The following is a 26,156-nucleotide window of genomic DNA, read 5'->3' as shown; positions in this document are numbered from 1 at the left end:
TCAGGAAGTTCAAGGCAATGAGACAGGTCAAGCTGGGAAGTCAATCCACAGGTCAGTGGCAGGATCAGCTCTGGTGAGGATAACCAGGGCCAGACATGTACCAGCGATCCTCAAGGAGGTCTACAGTGATGAGACAGGGTTGACATCAAGCTGGGAAGTCAGTCTACAGGTTGGGGTACAGACCAAGGAGATCCATGACCAGGTATAGCCATGTCTACAACTGAGCTGGAGACCAACATCCTAGCTCAGGCAGGGACCGACGGTCCAGAGCTGAGCTGAAACAGGGAGTTTGAATGTAGGTGCAGGCCCTGTGAGAGACAGGTCAGGGCCAGTAAGACCTATTAGTGCACTCAGGGCCCTGACATCACTTTAGATTTTCATCCTGGAAGCAACAGACATGGATAGCTGTGCAGATTTTAGTGCTTGCACCACATACTTCCATGACCAGGGAGTCTGTTGCCTTATATGCAGTTACCAAAAGAGGATGCAGTGAGTGCACACTCCTGGACTTACCAAGCTAAAACCCATTCTTGGTGACTTTTCTAGCCAGTCCACATCCTAAACACACTAGCTTTTCTCCGCACTGTAAACACATCATCTAAGAGCAAACACAATAGTCCACCCTCCTGCAAATATGGTTAAACCAGTTCCATTCTACAGAGCAGACACAGCCTGGAGGAGGACAGAAAGAAATCTCTGAACCCCTGCACATCTCTGTTCAGAGACATTTCTAAAACTGGGACGATGAATGTGCCTGCAATCCCCTTTTTTTGGAAACAGCCTCTGACACCTTTCTTAGAAAGGGTAAATAGGCTGACAAAACCAGCATAAATGTATTTTAAAAGAGTAATAGCCCAGTTCTAAGCGTATGAAAAAGCCTCTACTCATAAACTAACATAAGGCAACTTTTGAAGGAGACCTTTGGCATTAACAATTCCAGGGAATCCCACAGCAGAGCTCTTTTCCAGACAGCAGGTATCCAGCAGCACTGACCAAAAATTATCCAGCAAGGTCCTACTGACTCTGCAGGATACAAGTCTTTGGTTTAGACCATTTCCAATAAATTTTTATCCATTATCACAGAAAACCAGAAAGACAGGCTCCGGAAGGGAAGCTTGCACTTAAGCAGAGAGACCAAGAAAGTTGAATTGGTAATGCTTAAGCGTTTTCCTTACCCGCTCCCACTACAGCTAATTTTTCAGCATTTGCCTTCTAACCAGAAGAACAAGACCAGGGTAAAGACAAAGTCTCAGCTTTACTTCTTCTGACTGCAAGGGCCCAAGAAAAGTCAGTTGTGCTGTTCAAAAGTCATGTGTTACAGCTGCCTCACAGGACCTTGGGTTATAGGAAGAGCAGAGTCTGAGCAGTAGAAAGGTGGGAGAATGTACTAGCCAGCCTGGCTTGGGAGCTAATCATGCCCTCTCCTGTATGCTCCTCGGGGCTAGTGATTTGTCACTGCAAATCATAAATCTTACTGGTCATGGGAACTAGGAGAGAAAAAAAAAGGTTAAAAAAAAAAAGGAAAAAGAAAAGTTTATAGGGAGGGGGTTAAACCTTAGGAAAATATTATCCTGATCTGATTTTAAGTGTCCTCACAGTTAAAAATATTTGCTGAAAGGACTGGAAACCCATCTGCACATCTCAGTGACTGCTGGTCTAGCCTGCAGAAGAGGCAGCTTCTCTTGTTTTCACAAAGGCTACTGCAGAAACCACGGTGCAAAAACGGCTTCAACCCCAGCATTCAAAAGAATGTGCCTCGTCCTCCAAAACTGCTTTCCAGTAGTCAAAGTGTGCACCAGAACCCTGCAGCTGCACTCTGCTCAGGGAGAAGGGCAGTGTCTGTGTGGACCGTTCCATCTGCAGTCAGACCTGCAGGGTCCACCTCAGGCAAATACCTCTCAGAGAAGAACAGTTCTGTTTTTCTTTTGTGCTGGAGAGCCTGGACTAGAACCAGCAGCTGCAGTTTATTACTACAGAGGCTTGGGAGGGTGGAGAGATGTCCAGAGCAATAAATCCCCTTGAAATGGGAAGTACTGGAAAGATAAGAATCTACTACTGCTAAGCAGATACTCAACGTACAGTCCTTACAGCATACTGCTCCTTAGACATCTGTACCGGGGTGAACTAGAGACACCAAATCTCTGGTGTCTGGGGGCCCATATATACCAGAAGATTGACCTACTGCTGATCACCACCACTGGCTTTTCTGAGGACCCGAATTAAGGTGGAGTTTGGAGGTGCAGGGATGTTTAGGAATAACTGTTATGTGTGCAATCATAAGCATTGGGTTAGTTCCTTCAGGCAGATGGGAAATAATAAGACTAACTTTGGGATGATGGTGGTAGAGGTACTTTATGCCCTACACCTTCTACCACTATCTTGAGCCATCTCCATGCTTCAGAGAACCTGCATGCCAGCTGTCAAGAGCTACCAAGCCTTGACCCACCTTCTAAGTGACAGTCTGGTGGACTATGTTTCCAATTTATTTCTACATATGTTTGAAACCAATGCTGCCTTATTATCATAACTTAAAAACTTAACTAAAGCTGAATTTGGTGAGGAAGGAGTGTGCGCTCCCTCTGCTGGCTGCGGATGAGCAGCTGAGGAAAACCACGAAGGTTAATGAGCTCAGCCCACCCATCCTCATCGTCAGCCAAAATGCTGGCAGCTGGACAGACAGAGCAACCACGCTGGCTCACAGCATTAAAATCACAATAAAGCACAGGGCAATGCTATAGAAGAAGCATGAAGTTCAGGTGTAAAGAACTTCTCTGCAGATTTTTAAAGCATCCAAAACCAGCATGTAGCAAGAATTTGTCTCAAATATTTTACTAAATTTTTTCACTGAATTACACTTAATTGCTCATGAAAACCTCCCCTTTGTCTGAGGAGTGCAGACTGTAGTGTCCCTCCAGAGTGCAGATCGTAGTGTCATGTAGTATGCTGAGAACTGCCTTTTCCCGAGCTCCCTGAAATAAATATTTTATTGCCTGTGATTTAGTAGCAAGCTGCCAAGGTAATTTACATGATATTGAAAACCAGCTTTAACTCACTGTCTAATAATTTCTCAGAAGCTCCTAAGAAAGATGCTTCTTCCCTAGTATGTACATTCACTTATTATTTAGAGGAGTCTAAAACTTTCATGCATCACTTCAGTTAAACAATAAAATAAAATATCAAACCCCCAAGGAACATATGTAGTGGTGCATGGACTTTGGTAACAAAGTTCAGTGTCATTACAGACTTAACAGTAACAGTGTCCCTCAGAGAGATTTTCAGCTCAGCTTTACAGTGCCCTGGCCAGCATGTGATCTACATCCTGCCAGACACCATTCTGCAGGTCCAAGTGGAAGGATCCACAGGAATGATACTCTCTCCTGCAACCCTTGTGTTTACCACCGACCACTGTAAATCACAGTTTGTAATGAAATAGATCTCCAGCAGGATACTCACTAATAGGTGCATGCAGTGCCACATGTTCTTGGTAGGGAGTGTAGTATTTGTACTGCTTGCCACAGAATTCACAGGTGTAATTGCCAGTTTCTGTGAAGATGAAACAAGTACAAAGATCAGAAGGGAGTGCAGTGTCCTCTCATACAATCACTAGCTTCCTGACTTTTTTTATGCAGAAACTGACCAGATGACAAAAACTAGAGCATATTCCTCATGCACTTGGAACTTATCCACACCACCTTTTCCCCAACATAGGAAACAGTTGAAGCCAGTGTCTAGAGTGATGGACTGTGCATAAAAAGGTCTAGAACTAGACAAGCTACAGGAGATTATCCCAAAATTACAGCAAGTAAGCATGCAAACCGAAGGAGAGAATCCATTTCTAAAGTCTATATTACAGATGGTGCAGTTTTGTCTTCTGATTTCGGGCAGTCCGTGATGTGCAGACAACAGGAACAGTGAAACTGGGAAACAAGTTGTCAAGTTTAAGTTTTAAATTTTTATATTGGATTGTAGATTTCTCTTGCAGGCAGAGGGGCTTTTCTGCAATAACTGTGCTAAATCCTGCTTTGGGGGTATTTGAAATAACAAAGTAGTGCAACTCCACGCTGACACCTCCCTCTCCTACCACTGCTGGGAAGTACAGAACTGACAGCAAGCTGCAAGCCAAAGGAAAATCTAGGGTTATCAGTTGTTTCCAAAACAGAGAATTCAGAGAAATGCTTTGGCAAAGGCTGATTCTGGTTCTCCCCTTGTTTCACTCTGCTCTGATGAACCTACCACAAAGGCAGTGTGAACGCAATCACCTGCCAACTCTGTCAATACACCTAAAGACCATCTATAATTGCTGCCAGTTTGCTTTTCTCCTGAACCACTGTCCTATTCTCTTTGCACAGCTCTCGAGCAGAAAACATCACAAAGCTGCCTTTGTTATGGCCAGGGCTGTTGGTGTTTGGTTTTCATTTGAACCTAAACATATCTTTCAGAACCCATAAGGTCCCAACACTTCTGCGTAACACAATGCTTCCTGGTTTTCCTAGAGGTCCTCCAGATTTGAAACCTCTGTGCTTTCTTTTTCACATTTGAAATTGTGTAATAACTCATACTTGGGCCAATCTTCTGGAACGGTTCTGGCTCCTCCTCCTTCACTTCATCTGCTGCTATGACAGCCTGGTCATAGGGGTCTGCAAGAGAACAGAACCAACAAAAGAGCTGACAACACCTTCAGGTTTTCCTTCTACAGCTGCATGGGCACTGAATGCTCCTGCATCTGTAATGACATTTCAATCTGTAACAAGATTTCAAGGCAGAAATTATAAACCAAATGACCCCTCTGTCTGACTTGTCCCTCCTCCTCCTCAGGTACCCCAGGACTACCCTTGCTTCCAGCCCAGTAACATGCCTTGTAGGTATATAATTTTTTTAAAAAATACAGAGAAAGACTGAACAAACACATTGCAAATTCCGATCCGTATTTTTTTGTTTTTCTTCCAGTTCATCTCCTATCTAATGATGTTATACTGTCTGAAAATGGGCATGGTAATGCAGTCTGCAAGCAAGTCAGCTAACAAATACTGACCAGGGACCTTCTACCATCTAACAGCACAGCTAGCAACAAATCAGAACCCAACCCATTTTATAAAATAATTTAATTTATGCCTCGAACAATTCACTAAATCACCAAGACATGAAACACCCGCTTCTTTGATTTTCGGAAGCCTGCTCAATTGTATGTACAACAAGAGCCTGGTATCTACTAGGGCTGGGCATCAACCTACTGGCTGTAGATATGTGGGAAGGGAGAGAGGATGCTCCCTCTCCTGCTGCAATCAGTGACAAAACTCCTTGACTCTTACAAGTGTAGAATCAACCTGCTGTGCCTGAACTACTTGAAAAGGTTTGTGAAATAAAGCACACGAAGGATCTCAGCTTACCTGCCCGGTTTTCTGGGGCCCCTTCCACACTAAAAACTAACACAGAATAGAAGAAGGAGGGGAAGAAACAAAACAGAAATTAAATCCTCTTAAATGGCCTTGTTTTCCTCCTGTATTTCACGCACCGCTTCAGCATATTTCAGCCCCACAGAATAAACCAGGCTTTGTGCCCCAGTCCCTCCTCTTCCCAGCAGCATCCAGACAGGAACTATTTAAGCATGCCCAGCCCTAATATACACAGATTCTCAAGGCCTTTGTCCTGACACTAACACAGCCCCATGTGAAGTTCAGCTGCACAGCTGCCTCACACTTGTGATTGCTAAGACAACATCAGGCCCCTGGAGGAACTGAGACAAACAGTGTCATTGCAAGACACAAGTGGAAGCCATTTCCAAAGCCCTCTCATAACCCTAGGCATACCCCTCTGAACCATAGCTATGAAGACACATTTCTGACAGAAGCAGACGCAGCCATGTCACAGTGACTTTCAGTCCCAGCAATTTAATTTTGGCTCCCTATGGGAGGAAGGGAACTTGTGGTGGTGCACTGCATGAGAACACTGGCTGTTCTTAGAGCATGTTCAGATGTCCACACATTCCAGTCAAAACCAGCAATTCTTCTGGACACCACATACTGTGAAAAACCATTTGCTTTTCTGAGACACTACAGCCATACAAAAATCTTTCCAAGCAGCCTCTCTCTAAAATCCTGACAGGGCTCCCTCCTTGGCCAAGAGAAGAGCAAAACCAACAGGCTTGTAGCATACACAAATGAGGGTCTGAGTATCTGTGGGCTCTGCGCTGAGGAGCTTTAGATGCCCAGAAAGCAGGGAGAAAGCCCAAGATATGATGTTGCTGCTTCTATTTCCCCCAATATAGCAAACAGGAACACTGCTTCTGGAGGAGGGTGTCTGCTTCTGTCTGAGTGTCACCAGCCTAGGCCAAATCTACATTCACAGAGGAAAAACTGGCCTATAAGGACCACTGACAACTGCACCTGTTCACTACCATGGTGATTAACAAGGATGAAACAACACCTGTCAACTCTGAAATGTGGTTTCTCACAGAGGAGCACGTTGGGAATAATCCTGTGAAGTCAAAAACTAAAAGGCAACTAACTCTTGCCCAGCGAGTAGCCATACTGACAATTTACCTTGAGGGACTCAGCTCTAGGATATCTATCCTAACCATGAACCTTCATACAGATAAGAAAGACTGCAAGGACTACAGGTCCCATCACAGGGTATTACTTTGATGCACGGAAAGAGAATCAAGCACAACAAACTTCCTCTTGCAGCACCTGTGGACCGGGCCTCCTCTGACGAAGAGCGAGCCATGCTGTGCCATGTCCTGTACACGGTGGGCCACACGGTCCTGCAGAACCATGTTTGGCCTTTCCCCAGAATAACACAGAAAAGACTTCTTATTCTAGTTTGGGGGACTTAAACGTCAAAACAGTACTCACCATCCACGGCATGCAGGTCTCTGTGCTCTTGGAAGCAGCTATAATATTTGTATTTTTTCCCACAGATGTCACATGTGTACCTAAAATTGTCTGCAGAAAGAAGAAAACAGGCCACTTCAGAAACTCTGAGGTAAAAGGCAAGCACTGCAGACTCTGCTGCCCCATCAGACACCCCCATGCAGTTACATTCATCCCACACGCCCTGTCAAATCTCTAAGGCACGCAGACAACCACCGCTTCACCACGTCCCCTGCAGGCCCCCTGCTATGTGGCTTGGGGCATATTCTGGTTTGTTATTTCCTATTCCGGCAGCTCCGCTCCCCAGTAGAGCCCCTGTAAGACCTCACAGCAATGAAGACGCAGAGCAGCAGGCCCTGCAGAATCCTCCTTTGGAAGTTCACGGCTACGGCAGGCAAGTGCTGGTCAGGACAGGGACAAAGCGGCAGAACTCAACACTGAGCCAACCTGTGAGCTGTCAGAGGTCAAAGTCTTAGTGTGCCAACTACAACACGGACTGGGTGTGCCTACACGCTCATAGCACACGTGGTTCTCACTGCTGCTGCTCACTGACTACTAAGTGCATCCGAGATCCCTGACGGGCACGTTATAGCAAACAATACCAAAGGGAACCAACAGTCCAAAGCAGGCAGGACAGTAAGGTGCTCGATGAGCAGGAGGACTGATGGAGCCTGGTTCTGTCTACGTTTGGACCCCAGACAGCGTCCCTTCATCCCAGCAACAACAGACCCCCTTCACCACAGCTGTGCGGGGAAGACAGACAGATGCCAGAAAGCTCAAGATGCTTCTGAATTCGTTTGGGTCTGACTGGCAACAACGATCGTCTTTGGATCAGCTGTCACATCCCTGTAGGAGGAAAATGTCACTGGTCAGCTGGCTGGGGTTCCTCCATCTTCTGATGTCTGACGTACACCTCGGGGCACAGACGGCCATCCATAAGTAGTCACCCCCCTGCAACTTGCAGCATTATACTTGTCAGCCCACCACAGTAGCCGAGCGGTTGGGTGCTACTAGCCCACTGCAAACAAGGTCAAACACATCAGCTCGTGCCACAAACTATCGTGTTCTACTTCACAACCGGAGCAAGCTAGGAGTGTACCCGTCAGCTACCGTGGCTCCACAGATGAGCGGCCGTTCAGGAAGCTCCTCCCCAGCAGCTCAGCTGTTGGTACTCATGTGTCCACACGATGAGCAAAGTTAAGGCCTTGGGTTTACCTCTTCCACACCGTCTTCAACACACCAGAGTGTGCGCTTTGAGTAAGTCTTTATTTTACTTCTCAGTAGTTTTGTTTTTAAAATAAACAACTGTTCTAAGCCACTACGCCCTGGTACAGCCTCATCGCTCACTTGGGTTCACTGCTGCAGCCCATCAGCACCTGGGCTTCCAGCACTAAGCAAAGCATCACTTTCTGCCCTTTATTCTGCTTGGCAGATCTGTTATGCTATGCTGACCTACAAGAGAGAAATGCCAAATATAAAAGGGATTAAAGAGCTGGGCACTGGAACTGTGCCCCTGTGCTACCAAAAATACTGGAAGCTTAATCAGAGCACAGCAATGTTAAGCTAAATCTAAGGGATTTTTTAGGAGTCTAGGCTGAACAAGCAAGACAGAGCCCAGGCGCATGTACCGGGATGAAAAGGATTCACTGCTTCAGACAGGGCACTGCTTAAGGAAGAGGAGGAGGAAAAGTGCAACATGACTGCGAGAGCATTCCAGTGATAAAAGCCCTGGTGGGTCACATGTAACTAGGTTTCATTACATAATCTCACGCAGCCTCCTTCTGGGGTCTTACAACAGCGCCGAGGGTTGCAATCTACCCTGGACCCTTTCTGACAACAAGGGGAAACTAATGATTGCTAGTGAATATCTGTCTGTTGCTAAAATAAAATACAGTCAACAGTTAGCAAAGAAAATACATCATGTGTCATCAGTAATCAGTCCCACATCGCTGGGTGTCCCCAAGACAAGCAACCAACCTCCTTTTTGAAGTGCAAGGAGCCATGTGGTAGACAAACTGAAGACCAATTCTTCAGAGTTATCCACCAAATACCAAAGACTTTCAATACCTCCCTTTGGAGGAAGAAATCTATGATGGCCTTAGTCTGGAACAAACGTGCTTGATACGTAAGGAGACTTGTTCGAACAGAATAAAAATGAATGCTAGAGGCACAGCATTTCACAGACTCAGTACAGGCATGGCTAGTTGTATTGTCTCTACGTTTAGGAAAGACTGCAGGGGTCTCACTGTCAACAGCGGAGACGTGAGTAGCATGTGTTGGGTATGACCACTTCCTTCCCTAGGCAGTGTGGGGTAAATGAAAGCAAGATAAAAAGTACAACAGCACACCCCAAGAGATCAGGGGTTTGCTTGTTCTCTTAGGGGACTGTTTTCCCTAAGGAAGAATGACCTCCAGACATTACAGTGAAACAAGTTGTTCTGAGAAGTAAGAATTCCTTCCAGCTGGTGCTGGTACTGATCTCTTCCTCGACTCTAAAGGAGAGAACACCCACCCAACGGTGCCAAGTCCCAGAGATGAGGTGGTTTAGGGAGAATTCAGGAAGTATCCAGAGACTGCTTACAGGTAGCTGAGCTTTACCCTCTCCAAACAACAGCCGCTCTTGCAGGGCTGCACCCAAGGACTTCCTCCTCCTCACCCAATAAAGCTGTCTTTGCTGACAGCTGTCAAACACTTCCAGTGCTGTTCTCAGCAGTGACAGCTTTCTCAGCAAGAGATTGACTGAGCACTGTTAACCTGTACACTACTAGCTCCGAGGGCCTCCAAGTGCTCAGGTATGCCTGCAGGCTCAGACTGACACCCCCATCTCTCAACCTCTGATGAGATGGCACCACACACAGCCAAACTAACGCTACTTAAGCCAGTCTGCTGAGACTCGAGCTCCCTCCCGTCACCAGGTAGACAGTAATGCAGGGCAACTCCAGCAAGAGCAACAACATACAACAGGCACTATTAGGACTGAAGGAAAAATACAGGCAAAGATACCAATCAGCCCACTAGCACAGAGGTCCAGTGATGTCCCTTGTTGATATTCAGGCAACAAGTCCTACAGAACACATTCCTGCTGCAAGCTGGGCAATTGCTGTTATTACACTGCTGCAAACCTAGGGTTTCAAAATGCTTAGAAGACGTCTAGTTAAAAAACAAATTCCAACAAGTATCATCATTCCTCCTTCATGCTCATGACTCTTTCCAAGGGGAGCAGTGATTCCAGGAAGATGTCGAAGGAGTAACAGCCTTATGTACTCAGTCCACCCAAATTTAATCTTGTGAAATGCATGCACCAAAAGACAGCACTACATCTTACTATGATCCCAAGGGTCTTTTCCAACCTGAATGATTCTGTGCTTCTGTGATTTAGTAGAAACAGAGGCAAGCAACAGCTTTGTTACGAGGCTCTTCCTCGGGTAGAAAGGACTGACATTTTGAGATGGCAAACAGGCCTGGTTTTTCAAGAACCCCAAGAAGTAACTGCGGGGGACCTGAAAGCATTTCTGACCACTGTGCTTGCAAGTCAAGCGCACCTCCAGTAAAAGACAGGGAACGTGCGGCTCTTCTCTGCCTGTCTCCCAGGGCTGCTGCTGGCTGTCTCCTGTCGCACGGTCTGTGTTCAGCAGTGACTCGTAGCTGCTGAAATACCCTGCCCTAGGGATGACAGCTCACCTTTCTTTCCAGCAGTTACATTACCTATTCTGAGGTTATTTGGGTTGGTTTGCTTCAAATATTCAGCAGAGAAGAAAGCACGTCTTTCATTTTGGCAGGAAAGAGGGAGGGCAGAGAGCACAAGCCCAACAGCGGCAGGCGGAAGAGGTTTCCTTCCTTAGGCCCAGGGCCTCAGGGCATTTTGCTCTGCAAACCCAGGAAGGGAGCAATGGCCACCAGAAATGTTTTGAAAGGTGGGGCCTCCTGTGTCACAAGCTGGAAATACAGAGCACTCAACCCACCCTTCTAAGTGCAAGAATCCAAGACCACAGAAACTCTGTACAAAGTAGTTTCCACGGGGCTCAGAGAGCTCTACCCAGCATCACAGAAAGCCAGGCGGGAAACAGTTACATACATCACCCAGCCGACATCCCTGCAACGCTGACAGCGCACCCCGTTAAGGGTGCAGAACGATGGGGTCTCCACACAGCAGGCTGTGGGAGCTTCTGAAGGACTCCTCCGAGATGAAGAACAATTCCCAGCCGACACACAATTCACACTGACCTTTCAAATGGACGAAGCCACAAAAGCGCCTTGATAGAGGAGCTCTCACGGCAACCAGGCACTTTGCAGATGCTCCTGAATCCGAAGTGATCCTACTCTTACCGAGCACTGCAGCAATAGCCGTCCAGCAGGCACAGCCTCCAAATGTGGAAGGGCACAACTGCGCAATGTACACAGATTGCAGCAGCCTCCTGAATTATGCCTAAACTCCATCAGTGTTCCAGGTCTCAGTCAAGAAAGAAGCAGCAAAATTAAGGGAGAGAGCAGTCTGGACAGCACTACTTGTCCTGCTCCGTAGTGGGGGGGCACCTCTACACCAGAAGGTTTGAGAATGGCAAAGGAAGCACTAAACTCCAGGAATTCCACATTCCTGGCCTACCTTGGGAAACAAGTTGCCCAGTTTGTGAAGTCCAGCAGCATCTCTGAGAGGGAAGGGGGTTGGACTCCTTACAGTTAAGCCCAGTGCAATACATTTATCTGTCATCTCTCTATTTGAGGTTGTAATGTTTCTCCCCCAAAACAGGCTTTCTGAGCGAGGCTTATATGACAACAAAATATCAGCATCGTCTCTGCAGCCACGGCCAGTGGATCGCAGGACAGTCCATGAGATGTTCTGATGCTCAGTTTCACATTTCATAACTGTTTTCTGAAAATCTGCTGGAGTCCTTATGGGTCCTGCCGGTGATAAACACAGAGGGCTGGAGCTGGTGAACGGCTGTGTAGCAGTGCCTGGAAAAAGCATCACCTTTCCCAGGATGTCTGCCGCACTGAAAGGAACCATGAGCAACTTCAACACTCTTCGAGTATGAGCCAAATCCACCTGATCCAAAGAACCAGGAAAGGCTAGCATTTTCTGAGATATGTGCTGCATGCTCACCCCTGGGAAACACCTTTCCAAGCTGTGTCCCGAGCACAGACTACCTGAACAGCCTCCCCAGAAAAAGAACCGGAGTGCAGCTACTGCTTCCTTACAGCACAGCAGGGAGCAAAAGCATCTGGGACCCTCACTTGTTTCTGTGGATTCCACCCAGGGCAGCACAAAGACAGCTCTGGAGAGAGGCTTCTTCTCCCTTTCCGCAGTCAGAAGGGCACCTAGATGGAAAGGAACATATTTATGGCTTCCTAAGCTAGCAGGATATTCCCCGCGCAGGTTCACAGACAGTTCCTCTGGCCTAACCCTTTGGCATCTTTAGGGGCTTCCTCCTAGATGCTGGACTGGCAGAGGGGAAAGGCAGAATGCAAGTTTGCAGACACAGAGCTTACTGCCTGTAGACCTCCATCTACTCCTCATTCAAACTGTGTTCTTGCACAGAAGTTACGAGCTTTACAACTGTATTTTACAGCCAAGTAGAGAGTTGCCAATAAAATCAGTTGCAATCTACATCAGAGCTCAACTTAAAGGTGTCTAATGGCAAAATTCCTTGAAAAGGGAGCAGGACTGAGCCCAAAGTCAGCAGCAACCCCTTAAGAGGATTAAAGTATCCAGAGTTACATTAGGAAGGATTAAATAATAATAAAATCCAGAAATTTGGAAAGGACAGAAACCCTCACACACAAAGGCACAAGCCAGCTCCTAAGTGGGGGTTAGGAAAAAAACTTTCCCTGGGGGCAAACTATTCCAAGATCACTCATTTCATGATCATTTATTTCCTTCCCACAAACATTTGGCCTTTGTCAGGAACACTGGAGACATCTAGGCACACACTGGCTTAACCTAGCACCATGCTTCACAAAGCTTGTGCTTTCAAGTAGGCAGCCAGTGAACGCCATGAATTCCGTGATACACTATCCAAACCACGTGTCAGCTGAACCTATCAGCAAGATGGAGACTGAAATGCAGCCCATCCAGGGCTGTGTGCAATCCCTCCAGGTTTGGAAACTTGATGGCAGACTAGCAGGAACTTCCATAGAGAGAGGAATATCCTGAATTCATTTTTGAAAGACAGCCCCCTTATTCTTAACAGTCTGATGGTCACATACTGTCATTTTTTTTTTAAACATTTTGAGAAAAGGGTGTTTTGGGTACTACTCACTGGATGTTGAGAGAGAAAAGACTTTCCAGACATTCTCAGGATGCTACACATCCATGAACTTCCTTCTCCCACAGTTAGAAATGTGTCAAAGTTGAACCCAAACAGACAGCAAGTATCAGCAATTTAAAGCAAAAATATTACAGTGCTTCACAATTATACCCCAAAATCAGCATTATGAACCAGGATATTCAGACTCCATGATGAAATTCAGACACACCAGACAATACAATTAATGCCAGAAGATCTAGTTTCATATGTCTTCGTTCTGGTGTCACTTCAGGGCAGTGTTGGATTCTTTTTTATTCAAGCTGTAACTATGTGTAAGATAAAGAATGCTGAAAAGTGTGTTAAGGTGCTACTACCAGCAATTTGCAATTAACAGCCTCAATCTTGCATAATTTTTTAAAAAAACAGGTGTACTTGTACATACCTAACTTGTTGATGCAGAATGGTTTATCTTTTCTACCAATAAGGATGCTGAATCTTCATCTTAAGTGAAAAAATCAATTCAGTCCACATTGGGGAGTTATGCACAACACACAATAGAGGCCATTTGATTTTAAACTCTTTTGGAATCAAAATGGTTTGGCTGGCAACACACTGCTTACCTACTTCAGAACTGTTTAGATCAAATGACGTAGCACTGAAAGTTTCATAAAGGAAAAGCAAACCTCATCTTGACTTTTTCCTATTCATTTGTTCATGACTAGAAATTTTGTTCTTACTGTGATTTTCAGATGGGAATTCACGTGGAGTTTCAGTGTCTAGTTTCCAAAGTGAAAAGGAAAAGTGATAGTTAAGTGACTGAGCAGCACTGAAGAAGAGATCCGGGCTCCATAAAACCTCATAAAGAACAAATTAAAATTAAATTTTCAAATAAAATTTCAAATTTCAATAAAATTTCAAATTAAAAAGCTAGGAAGGATGCAGAACTCTCCTCTTCACAATCACCCAAGATAATCAAAATTGCTACCTTTTTGCTAAGGTTGAAAGGAAGAGGACTTAAGAAGGTAGTTCTTGTATTGCTCTGCCTTTCCTGGTTATGCACATCCTTAGAAGTGAAAATACTGAGAACTTAAATACTTAAGATACTTAAAGTGTTTTGGTTTTTTGTGTGCTATTCAGGTTCAGCGTTGCTGAAATACCAATAAGCAGCTCAACGAACAACGGTTCAGGGTGAAAGAACATGAACTAACTGAATGGCATTCCTATTTGTACACCTTGGCTGCTGCTGAATTTCAACCCATGTTGGAAGATGGAAAGTGTATTCCTTCTTAATGAACAGCGGAGGCATGTATTTCTATCTTTAGTAAAGTTCTCCTCACATCTTCAAGACAAACTGATGGATTATCAAAACAGCCAGGAATTACTAAAATTCTTATCCTTTGTTAATAGAATAAATATATTTCTCCATCAATTTTTCTGCCTAGGAACCCTCTAAGAGATTTGTTGCAAAGTATTAACATCCAGATTTCTGTAAATGTGGTCTATGTAGTATCTGGGAAAGGGGCAAATATTTAATTTGTATGGGTATATTAGCAATTTTCTGTATAAGATCATGTGAAGATCACAGATTTATGGACAACCTAAAAGTCTTCTTTTCTAAAACCTTAGATTAAAACTACACACAGAGAAACTGGTCCTCTCCAGAGCTATGGAGCTGCAGGACAAACATCAAGACCTCCCACATGACTGCAAAGTGTCATGCTCCTGAGCACACCTTATCTGGTTATAAGCCAAGACCCAGTAGGATACCTAAAGTGAGAACATCCAAAAAGAACCCTTAGCATAAAATTTATGTCAGAAGAGCAACTTCAAATTTACCCTATTAAAAAACAGGTCCAGGAACTGCTACCTGTTTCACTCAGTCTCAAAAAAGATGTTGGTGCTGTAATGTGAAGGCACTGGGTCAGACCCATCAAATAGCAGCAGAAAAAGGCAAAGGGAAATGGGTCTCATGCTACAGAAAACCCAAGAAATTCTCTCCCATTCCAGTCCTGCAAGGCGCTCAGAGAAGGAGAATGCAAGAGCAAGACAGCAGTAACCTCTGTTAAGGTGTAATGGAAAGCACTGCGCCTTGCCAAAACAGTCTTGTTCCAGGGGAGAATGAATGGCCCCAGCCCCAGAGCTGCTAAGCAACATGCTTTTGTGAAAGGCAACAACTACAGCGCTGAAGGAAGGTATGTCACACCTTAAGATCAATATTTCTTCACACTGTGTATCCCAGATCTAAGTTCCTTGTTACTTTCCTAATGTCCTCCTCCTGCACCAAAATTTATCATTCTTGGTTTCAGCCCATTGGTCATTTAAATTTGAAGACGAACATATTCATCTACCTGTTAGGCAAATGGGAATCTAAAGAGACTTCACCTACTTAAAATGCAAACACATTAGAAAAATCAAATCCATTTTCATAGCTCTCCCCAAGGAGCGGGAGAATTAGTAAATAAGAACACTGGCAAAATTAATCACAAAGCTGTAAATGACTAACCATTCACTCCGCATGTGTACGTGGGTGTGCACGCGCACACACATCATTTACAGCAGGCTTTTAATTGTGTAAGGCATTAGTAAGTTTTACCAAGCACAACAGTGGAACTTTCCATTTCTTGCTCTGGTACCCCCCCAAAAAGGAAATCAAAAGCTAAAATTTTTTTTAAGGAAACATTAGGGTTGAAAATTTGAATATTTAAAATTAATCAAGAAATGGAGATGCTAAAGGTTCCTCCTTAACCTTTTATTAACACCAGCAAACCACTTACGCATCCTTCCATCACAAGTCAGAACATTAAAGTCACCATGTCCTGTATGCGTAAGGTCTGGGCAAGAAAACCTTAATTTTGAATATATTAATTTCATGGTTTAAATTGACAACCCTCAAAATGTTTTTGCACATGTAAGGCATTAGCACCACGCCTCCACAGTTAACGTTTGCAAGGCATATTCCAGCCCACATCCTTGCTTCTAACCTTTCACTGCTTTTTCAAATAAATTCCTTCTTAGGCTGAACTTTCTCATGCTTAGTCAGAGCCCAAAGGGAAATATGCTCTTAAAAGATCAGGCCAATCATTTTTTATTTATGGGGTTGTGAAATATTTACTATGTATTCCATTTTGGAAAAAAAAAAATTGCAATTTTCCTTTTCTCTCCTGGTAACTAAATAATGTCACACAGTGGAGACCCACACTTGTCATGGGTGCTGTCCAGTACACAGGTGACGGGTTAAGAAACTGGAAAGAAAAGCCTTCTGTTTGCTGCCTACAGCACCCACAGATCCAGATGAAAGTCAGTGTCCCCCCCTACCAGTGAACATCCTATCTTAGCCCAGCATCCAAGTACAATCTAGCACACAATAAGCAAGTCTGACACTACTGTGAATGGAGAAGGAGAAAAATAAAGCTCCCAGACACAGCAGTTTTATCTAATTTTCAAAAGACACACCTCCTGACCCATCACCAATCTGATGAAAATTACAGACAGCTACCAGGAGTTGGGATACGAACACAAGCTAGAACAGATCTTGCACTGAGGCATAATGCTTCACTACATCTAGATACTTGATAAAAGGGACTGAAGATCTGGCAAAGAGAAATGACTCAGACATTGTAAGGCACCCACTAAAAAATTGTGCCACAATGTGGGAGCTTCAGCATGAGAGCGCTGAACAAGTTGACTAGTCCCCGGCAACCAGCTCTCCTGTACCAGAGCCACGGGCTTCCCTCTAGACTATGGCAAAGCCCAAGCTTGGAGTCAAGCTTTGAATGAGGGATGGTGATGATGCTCAGCTAGTAACCCCAAAACCGAGAGATACTGGGCTGTGCTGTGTGCTTCATCACGTACAAATGGACTGGAGTACCTCTTCTGAAGATCATTTTGGTACGGCCAGCATTACAAGGTTCTCTATCCTTAAAAGCAGTTATTTTTAATTCTGTGACACTGCAGCACACACTGCGCATCCCCACCTTCCCTGGTATTTGCTCTTATGTTACACAGCACAAGGAAAATGTGCCGACTGGCTTTTCTTTCCCTGGATTGCCCTGGTAGAACTGGCAGCCTTGGAGCCTTCTTGGGATTTTGTAGTTATTTGCAGTATGACTTTGGTCTGCACTACAGTAGTTTGTTACTTGAGAGGAGAGCAGAGTCTGGCCATTTCTCAGCCTCTTCTTGAGGGCCAGTTTTCAGCTGAAGAGGATGCTGAAGACTGGACCACACCAAAAGAGCTTAAGAAATCTCTGTATCGCCTGCTGCATCCTGTCTTCCCTGGAAGACTGATCTGTGTTTTCCTCTCTGTAGGGTACCAGCATCCATGTAAACCTTCAATTACACAAACTTTGTACCCTCAACACAATAACCCGACTCACTTCAATAGGGAAAGCAACGCATAACACATTAAAAATTTGCCATAAACTGGGAAGGGTGATCAAGTCTGGGAGCCACAGAAGGAAAGACAAGACTTAAGTTTAACTGCAGCGAAGAGCAGTTAAGATTGTCTGCTGGCAGAAAGGCCCACCTGGAGCTCGCAGGGAAACCACTGGGAAAGGCCTCATGACTGAGAGGTTGAGCAACTGTCTGCACAGCAAATTTCTGAACAACACATAAGAAAAACAACCTTGCGGATGTTCTAACTACGAAGCAATGAAACTTTCTGGAGCCCGTATACTTCTGAAATTCTTGCAAGCTCACAGCTACCAATGCCAGCCCAAAGCTTTGTCAGTGACAATCACCAATTTCACCTAGTAATTTTTACCCTGACTTTGTGCAAGGGGAAGGACTTCTCTTGGGATAACTAGAAGGAAAAATGCATTCAAGTGCTAGCTCAGAGGCATGAACTCTACTTTCAGGAGCAGTCAGCAGCTACTCCTAATGAACAGACACTCACTGAGCTCACATACAGCCTGATCAATGCCAGTAACTCGGCACCTCGCAGCAGGCTGAGAGCTTGTCTCTTGCATAGGGTTTCCAACACTCCAGTAAGATCCATTGCAGACCCCAGCACGTGCCACCTTTACCTGACCACAGGGGAATGCTCTTCCTCCCTCAGGAAAGCACAGTTGAGCCCCCCTCCTCTGTGGGAGACAGGAGGGAAGCTACAGGCCGTAGCTCTGTTAGGCACAGGAGTTACTGCTCTGTAGCTCGGCTCTGTGGCTGCTCCTGCTGCAGCTCTGCTCTGCCAGCTGCCACCGGCTCCTGCTCCATAGGGTGCTGCTGCTCAGGCAGGCTCCAGCCTGGCTGAGGGTATGACACTATCTCAGGTCAGCCAGTGCCTCCCACCAGCCCCAATGGCCACAGCTTGGCCGCAGCTCCTCTCCCATCTGTACTGCTGCTGTCCCCCTTGCCTCAGGCACGCAGGGGCTGCCACTCGCCCTTGGCACTGCCCATTCCTGTGTATCTTCCTTCGCAATGTCCAGTCACATAACCATTAAGGGCTCTGGTAAATCCATTCTTTTCCAGTAAATACAGTCACTTCTCTATCCGGTTCAAAGGGCAACACAGAGAGATACCAGCCTCCTTCCGGGAGAGATTCAGGCAGGACACTCGGTAGTGCCAGAACTTCCCACCTACCCCAGCACAACGGTACCATGATGGTCTGGGAAGAGCTGCTCCTCATGGCGTGTGGAGGTGACATAACACTGTCACACAACATCCAAAGATCACACTTTGACCCTCCTGCAACCTGGTAACTCAACGGCTTGGTCTGAAATACCTGGTAAATACTGTCACCTGTGGGGTGGTAACACTGATACTCAAAAATTATCTGAAAATGGGAAAAAAGAGCTCCAACACAATAGACACAAAGGAAAACCAGGTTGTTTTACTTGGGATCCATCTTGGGACGTTGTGGATCCAGCCTAGCTTTCAACCTATGGGGCTGGCCACAGCAAGCAGCAATGCAGTAGGAAAGTAGCTCCCGTTTCCACTAGAATTTAAGTCATGAGTGAAGGAGGCCATCAGGTGCTGCCAGGCAAAGGATGGTCTGGGCCACAGACAGGATCTGTTTGCTCAGGTGTCTCCCGAATGGTGGAATCCACTCAAGAGCTGCATACGAGTAACCCGCTGGCAGCATGAGCACAGGGATCTGCTTTGGATAAACAGCACAAAATCCAGCTTTTGCCTCTTAAATAGAATTAGATACACGAAAAAGCAGGAGATGGAGAAGAAAGAACAGGATCTACCAGAAAACAGCCATTAGTGGTCTTCCAACCTCCAGCAAACGTCACTGAATTGCATAGTAGCAAACTGCAACACCATTAGGAACGGAAGTGAGTGGAGCATTTGAACTGGGCTGTCCTACTCTAACTGCTTTTTCATGGTGTTTTCCTGCACACCACAGAGTGACTGGCTGGTGGCATGATGACCGTCTAACAGAGCAAACTTCACATTCACAGCTAGTACTGCCTGTGAGTACTACCTGCTTTTAAACTACAATTTGCTTGTTATGGTCCTCAAAAAAGTTGTTACTAGGTCAAGAGAACAGCCAGCTCCCCTGAACTCAGCCAACCTGAATGACACACTGGAGATTAAATCAAGGCTCCCAAAATCACCTCTTTCTGGTTCTTCCCACTTTTAACAGTATGTTATTAAAATATTCCAGGAATGGTAAGACTCTTCCGCACAATATTAATCAGCATTGCTCCATCAGGCTCAGGACTTCTCCCCTCAGAAAAGGGACACTTCTAAAGTCTCTAATAGCTAACCAGACATATGAAAAGTTAAGACACCTGATATACTTTAAGAAACCTTCAGTTTTTAGCGATTCTTCCCTTCCCATTTCTCTGTGCCTTTGTTGTTCTGCTTTCTTTCACAGGGCACAGAAACGCAATCCAACAGCGTTACACTGTGCCCAGCAGACAGGGACTGGGCTGCAAGCCCAGAGACTTGTGCTCTCTTCCTTTGCCACTCGCCCGCTGGTTGCCCCTGGCAAGTGACTTTCCCTCCGTCCTGCCTCCGGAATACCTAACTCCTCAGTAAAGTGATCCCAGGCTTATCCAGGCAAAAGGCTTAGAAGTACTATGGACTATTAGCACTATTTGGTGAAGTTGTTAACATTCAGTATTTTGAAAACAGGTACTAAAAGGCCACTGGTAAGTTGAAATCAGGCAAATGCCATATTAACAGTTGCCAGAGTGACCTTAACTCTGTCCTAGGCTGGTCCAAAGAGGCAGAGATACTATTAGGAAAAGCAGTAACAAGCATATAGAGAAAAACTTAGGTGCTTACGCACTCTCAGATGAATTAAGGTTTCACAGGCAACCATAAAACTCACAGTCTAACTGAGCTCTGCAAGCCAGTTATGGTTATTTTGGAGATGTTCTTAAGTTTATCTTGCCTACAGAAAAGAGTAAGAATAATACCAATATCTAATAGCCTCAATACTACAATCCATAATCTGTAGCAGAGTTACAGATCTGGAAACAGTCAAGACTACCACGCTCTGGAGACCACAGCAGTGGTGGTGGTAGCTCATACTCCCCTCTACCTCCTGGGGATGAGGCCCAAAACAAGCTGTCAGTGTGGAGACCATCCTGGGTTTACTTCCTAACCCAACTGCAGCTCCCAGGTATAGGCACCGCTGATCCAACACTGGTGCCAGCCTAGCTCTTAAACTGACATGTGCACTGAACACAACCTGCTTCAGGACTCAGCACAGTGCAAATATGTTCAGGTCAGAGGTGATGCTTCCCGCAGCCCTGTCTCTGGCACACTGTCCCTGCTGGTGCAGGGCTTGTTGGACCCCTGCTTGCCAGTGGTTTTATTTAGCTATCTGTCAGGTTGCCAAGAATTTCCCATGGTATGTGAGCAGCAGGAGGGAGACTGTTTTTACAAAGTTTGTAACTCCCCAAAACATGACTGGAATTTCCATGGAGAAGGATGACACAGATCTAGCCCAAACACCTTCTTCCTGAGGACTTCCAAAAGTCTGCAGCAAACCACAGAGGCTTATGAGCATCTCAGAAAAGACTGCCAGACTCTTGTACAGGAACAGTCAGTGACCTAGATATGATGTCAAACTGGCCACGCCTGCCTAGGAAAAAATACCAGATAGAAAGTGTTTTTCAAAACTTTTCTCCTCCCCTCCTCCTCCCTGCCAGTCAAAGTTGGTAGCAGCTACACAAGCCTTTTTATTAACACATTAGCACTGTGGGTTGCATTGTTTTCTTCTCTCTACATGTGGGAATTCTGGTCTTGGACCCTGAGCCAAGGCTAGGAAAGTAGCTCTCAAAGCCATGCAACTACGTCCCCATGAGCACATCCTCTCTTCAATACCACAGATCTGCATCCCTACAAGAACGGGGACAAAACAAAAAGGGAGTCCCAGAGAAACAATCTATAGACTAAAAACCCCGAAGGCTGAAAATAACCAAGCGCAACAGTTTTTCCTCAAGGGACTCTTCAAAGTGCCTTCCCAGCTGGAAATTCTAAACACCACTGTCTTTCCTCTTTAAGCAGACAGCAAGTAAACAACTGGCCTCAGCTGCGATCCAGCTTGCCCCATGGCTCCCTTCCGCCCAGGCAAAAAAGGCCAGGTCAGCCCATCCCACAGCAGCCCCTTCTTACCATCACCACTGGTTCTGCCAACCTGAAGGCTGAGGCACATTACAACACAGCTTCACCCACCACGTCAGTAACATCCTCCTGACAGGCCAAGCACGACTCGCTCTCAGACCCCGTATGGCAAGATGCAGACTTTGCCTCCCAAGAACAAAGAGGACTCGGTGCTCTCAGGGTAAGTCTGGGGAGCACAACACAGCTGACTGCCACCAAAGCTCGGCTGCTCTGGGACCAAGCCCAGGTGCCTGTGCTGTGCTCTCCAGAGGCAGCAGCTGAGGTGTCTCCTCACTTGGCACACCAGGTGGCCTTCACCAAGCTTTCAGGTGTTCACTGTCGTCGTGAGTAACAGCTGCCTCCAGAAAGTCACTATGGAGAAAACTTGAACTGCTTTTAAAAACCTGCAGTTCTAGTTATCTGAACTAATGCCAAAGACCCACTGCTGGACAAGAGACCTTCTCATCTACACCAGTTTGGGATGGATGCAGTCTATGCCCCAGAGAGAAGCACATGAGAGAAAACAAGATCTTGCCGTACCCCTTAAATATTGAGAAATTCTGGAAGAAGGCAGCAAACCATGCCTGCAGAGACCATAAATCTAGAGGTTCCAAATGAGATAGAAATAGCAGAGGAAGATTTGAACAACACAGACGTCTGTAATAGAGAGGGTGTAAACAGCCAAACTGGGTCGCAGAGGAACAGCAGTGGAGCAGCAGGCAAAACAAAAATAGCAGGAAAGGAAAGATACATAAAAAATTCCTAAAATATATGAGGAGCAAACAGACTGACAAGGCAACAAGAGGGCCATTGAGTGGAAAAAGGAGAAGAGCCCTGTAGAGGCAACCAGGGTAGGCCAGGGATTTAACCCAGCCCCAGAGGAGAAGGCACAGGGAGTAAAGAAGACAGCTGAGCTTTTTCACTGCAGCAGCAAGGAGGGGAAGATGACTTTGTCAGGAAATTACAACCATCTGCACTTAGGAACAGCAGCACTGGCCGAGCACTTTCATGTTCACTCTCTAAGGCAGGTGATACACACAGGCTGTTCTTCCACCAGGGCAAATGGCCATGGTGGATCTCACTTCCCCATCCCCTAGCCTGCTCCCATTTCCCTGCTCTGGTGGCTTGGCCTTGCCTCCAACTCTTTCAGCTAGAGGAGACTATCTGGGGATAGCAATGAGTGTGGCAAGTAAAAAGGGGGTTCAGTAATTGCTGCATAGGGGAGGGAGCCAGATTCGCACAGCCCTGCATGAAGATGGAAGCAGTCCCTGCCTCTCTTACTGCTCCCTGCTCCAGCTCCACTGCTACCACAGCAGCTCCTCTGAAGCCTGGTGCAGAGAGCAGCTGCTTGTCGCTCTCTTTCCCAAGAGCTTCCATCTGTTATTTTCAACTCTTCGCCGATCCCCAAGATCCAACTGCCACAGAAGAGGCATGGACCCTCTGGTTCTTCCCCTCTTACTCTCCATACCTCACTGTGCCCTGTCTTTCTCAGCCAAAAAAAATCCTGCAACAAGAAGGGGAAAAAATGACTTATAGAGAAAAACACCGCTTTGCACAAGGTGGTTCCCAAGCTCTGGCAAAAAAGGATACTATGTCCACTTCCTGCACAAGCCCAGGATGCACACAGCCTAGGCCCGAACACAGTAGGGCCCAGTGTCAAAACTCTGAGCAAGGTGGCCAGAAGAGCCTGGAAAGACTCAGGATGGGTAAAACACTGATGGGTAGCAAAACACCTACTGGAAAAGTGACAGCAAGGGAGGTGACAGGGGCCTGGGAAGGAGTCTCTGTTCCCTGCACAGAGCTGGACGCATGTCACTGGGTTGATGGAAAGAGAAAAGTCCCCCTTGCAGAGCCCATCTCCCCTCCAGTGGGCACCGGGGAGGGTACACACTGTGCGATGGCTACTGAGATGCTTCAGCTGAGGATCTTCATCCCCTACCTCCACTGAAGTCAGTCCTGCTTCCTTCTGCAGACAGAAAGCCAAGAATCCCCCCCACTAACCCCAACTCTTCACCTATCACAGAACTGGCCTCAAGTGGCATGGCTGTACTTTTTAATTATTATTTTTCTTTACTAACATTTTCATACCCACACAGGAAAAGTTTGGTGCTCCCAAACTGCCCTCTGTAACCACTAGAGTTGGTACCTTACCTTTCCAATGGAAACTGTGGCTCTTGCCTAACATGATCAGAGCAAAATCCAGGCTGGCAAAGACCTCAGGAGGTCTCCGGTCTGACCTCTGGCTCAAGGCAGGCTCTGCTCTGCACTCAGACCAGGTTACCCGGGACATTATCCAGGTTGGTCTTGCAAACCTCCAAGGATGCAGAAGACACAACCCCCCTGGACAACCTGTGCCACAGCATGGGGAAAAGCTTCTCCTTCAACGCAGCCTCAGCCTCTCTTCCTCCCGCTTGACGTCCATTATTTCTCATTATCCCTCCACTGTGAGCTGCCATCTTCCCCCCTCACAGGGCCTGTCATGCTGCCACCGAGTCTCCCGCTGTCACCTCTTCCCCTGCTGCACAGGCCTCGCTGCCTCTGCCCCTCCTCACTTCGGCAGCCCGGGGGCCTCTGCTGAACCCCTCTGCTTTATCAGCGTCCTCCCTCAGGGCAGGGACACCCCCACCCCCCAGCCCCAAATTCTAGGTGTGAAGTAGGAAAATCCTACAAGCTTGACCACACGCACTAGATGGGCTGGCAGCGCCAGGATCCCCTGGGGCGGCTGAGGCAGCAGGGCTCCGGCCCCCTCCGTCTCCGCACACCGCCCGGCTCCCCGAGGCGCCGCGGGCACCGCGCTCCCCTCAGGGCGGGAGGGCGCCGACAGCCGCCCGCCCCGGGCTCCGCCGCGGCCCCTCTCCCCGCGGAGGCCGCGCCCTGAGGCGGCCGCTCCGCCGGCTCTGCCCCGCCGGCTCCCGCCCACCCCCGCCGCCATCTCCGCGGCGCCGCCCGCCCTCTGCCGGCCGCGCCGCAGCCCCGGACCGCGGGGAAGGGCCCCGCCGGCCCCTCCGAACACCGCCCGCCCCGCCACAGCCCCCGGGCGCGGCGAGGGATGCCGCGGTCAGCGGGCCCGGCCGCAGCCCCGCGGGGAGAGCGCCCGCGGAAGGGCCCTGCGCCCCGCCAGGCACCCGCAGCGCCCGCGCAGGCCGGGCCCGGTCCCCCCTCACGCACCCCCAGCGCCAGGAGTACTTACTGCCCTGGGAGGCTCCTTCACCTGAGGCAGCTTCGGTGTCTGCAAAGAGAAAGAGCTGCACTTAGATCTGGCGGCCGACTCTGCCCCGCGTCCGGCCGCCCCCGGCGCATCGCTCGCTCTCCTCCGGCCGCGAGAGCCCCTCCCGGGAGCCTGTGCCGAAAGGTGCCGGCTCCCTCAGCCGGGCGGCGGGAGCGGGCTGTGGAAGGCCGGCGGCCCTCGGCGGGACAGGCTGCGGGGCCGAGCCCGGTCACCCCAAACGCTCTTAGTTAAACACAGCCGCCCGCAGTCCCGGGGAAGCGCCGCCGAAACCGGGGCGCTTGTTCCCCAAGGTGTCACAGGGGCCTGGATTCCAAACGGGACGGCTGGAAGGGATGCTCCTACCCTGCACGCAGGGTGCCTGCTCCGAGGAGCTTTAGGGAGCCCTGAGAGGGCTTTGGGGTGCAAGGGTCTGCCCGCTGGCCCGGCCTGGAGCAGCCGCCTCCCCGCTCTGCCCGGAGAGGGGCCCTGCCAGCCCACGGCTTGTGCCATGTCTCCAGGCCCTGCCTGAGGTGGGCACAGACCAGACACATCCCAGCAGCCCCACTGTCACTACTGGAACTCGTGACGATGAGCTGCCTAATTTCTACCGGAGGTTTGTTGAAATTGCTCGTGTGCTTAATTCCTAGGCAGGTGCTGTCAACTCAGGAAAGCGAGCGGTGACCAGTGCACCCAGCTCAGCCTCCCACGGGAGACGACACAGCTGTGCAAAGCCTCTGCAAGAGATGGGCCACGAGAATCCCCCCTGGGGCTATTCTGTCCTGGTCTTACTGAAGCCATGTGTGAAAAGATGGGAGAAAAAGCTCCCTCCGCTGTAACACTTGGGACCGCAAGAAGCGCCCAGCAAAGACCACATTCAAGCCCTAAATGGATGCAACGGGCAAAGCTGCAAGCTGGAAAACAAAACCCAATGTTACAAGTCGAGGATCATAAATGATTAGGGTTTCCAAGCTATTCTGAAGTGTTTCATATTCATCCTAAACTGCATATACTGTATGTCACATTATCTAATAACATAACTACGTTTCAAAATATTCCGTCTGTCTCTTGGAATCACGCTTGCATTGCTCTAAAAACCACAGCTGCAGAATGTCACAGCATTTTTGAATTTAAAATTTGCAACCTTAAGTAATGAACACTGTTTGCATTTAATTTCCTTATTTCTTAAAAATAATAAAAACAAATGATTGTGGGTTTGTGAATTTGTACCTTTCTACTTGATTAACCTGCCTGATTAGATCACTTTTCCAGGCAACGATA

The 26,156-nt window shown here is 47.4% G+C and overlaps 1 protein-coding gene across 2 annotated transcripts in view; it reads right to left on the bottom strand.

Annotated features, from left to right (window-relative positions):
- Window positions 1-26,156, bottom strand: part of ZNF618 (zinc finger protein 618) — a 163,027-nt gene that overhangs the window by 39,290 nt on the left and 97,581 nt on the right. The window contains exons 6-10 of one of the 2 annotated variants that reach the window (XM_074924112.1): window positions 24,861-24,899; window positions 6,852-6,941; window positions 5,388-5,423; window positions 4,560-4,637; window positions 3,450-3,543 (exon numbers count right to left, since the gene is read on the bottom strand). In XM_074924112.1, the coding sequence (XP_074780213.1) occupies window positions 3,450-3,543; window positions 4,560-4,637; window positions 5,388-5,423; window positions 6,852-6,941; window positions 24,861-24,899 (337 nt within the window). The remainder of the gene's footprint in view (window positions 1-3,449; window positions 3,544-4,559; window positions 4,638-5,387; window positions 5,424-6,851; window positions 6,942-24,860; window positions 24,900-26,156) is intronic. The other variant, XM_074924113.1, reaches the window with a different exon arrangement.

This window comes from Athene noctua, chromosome 20 (genome assembly GCF_965140245.1).
Source record: "Athene noctua chromosome 20, bAthNoc1.hap1.1, whole genome shotgun sequence".
NCBI lineage: Eukaryota > Metazoa > Chordata > Aves > Strigiformes > Strigidae > Athene > Athene noctua.
This window is presented reverse-complemented; position numbering and strand designations above follow the sequence as displayed.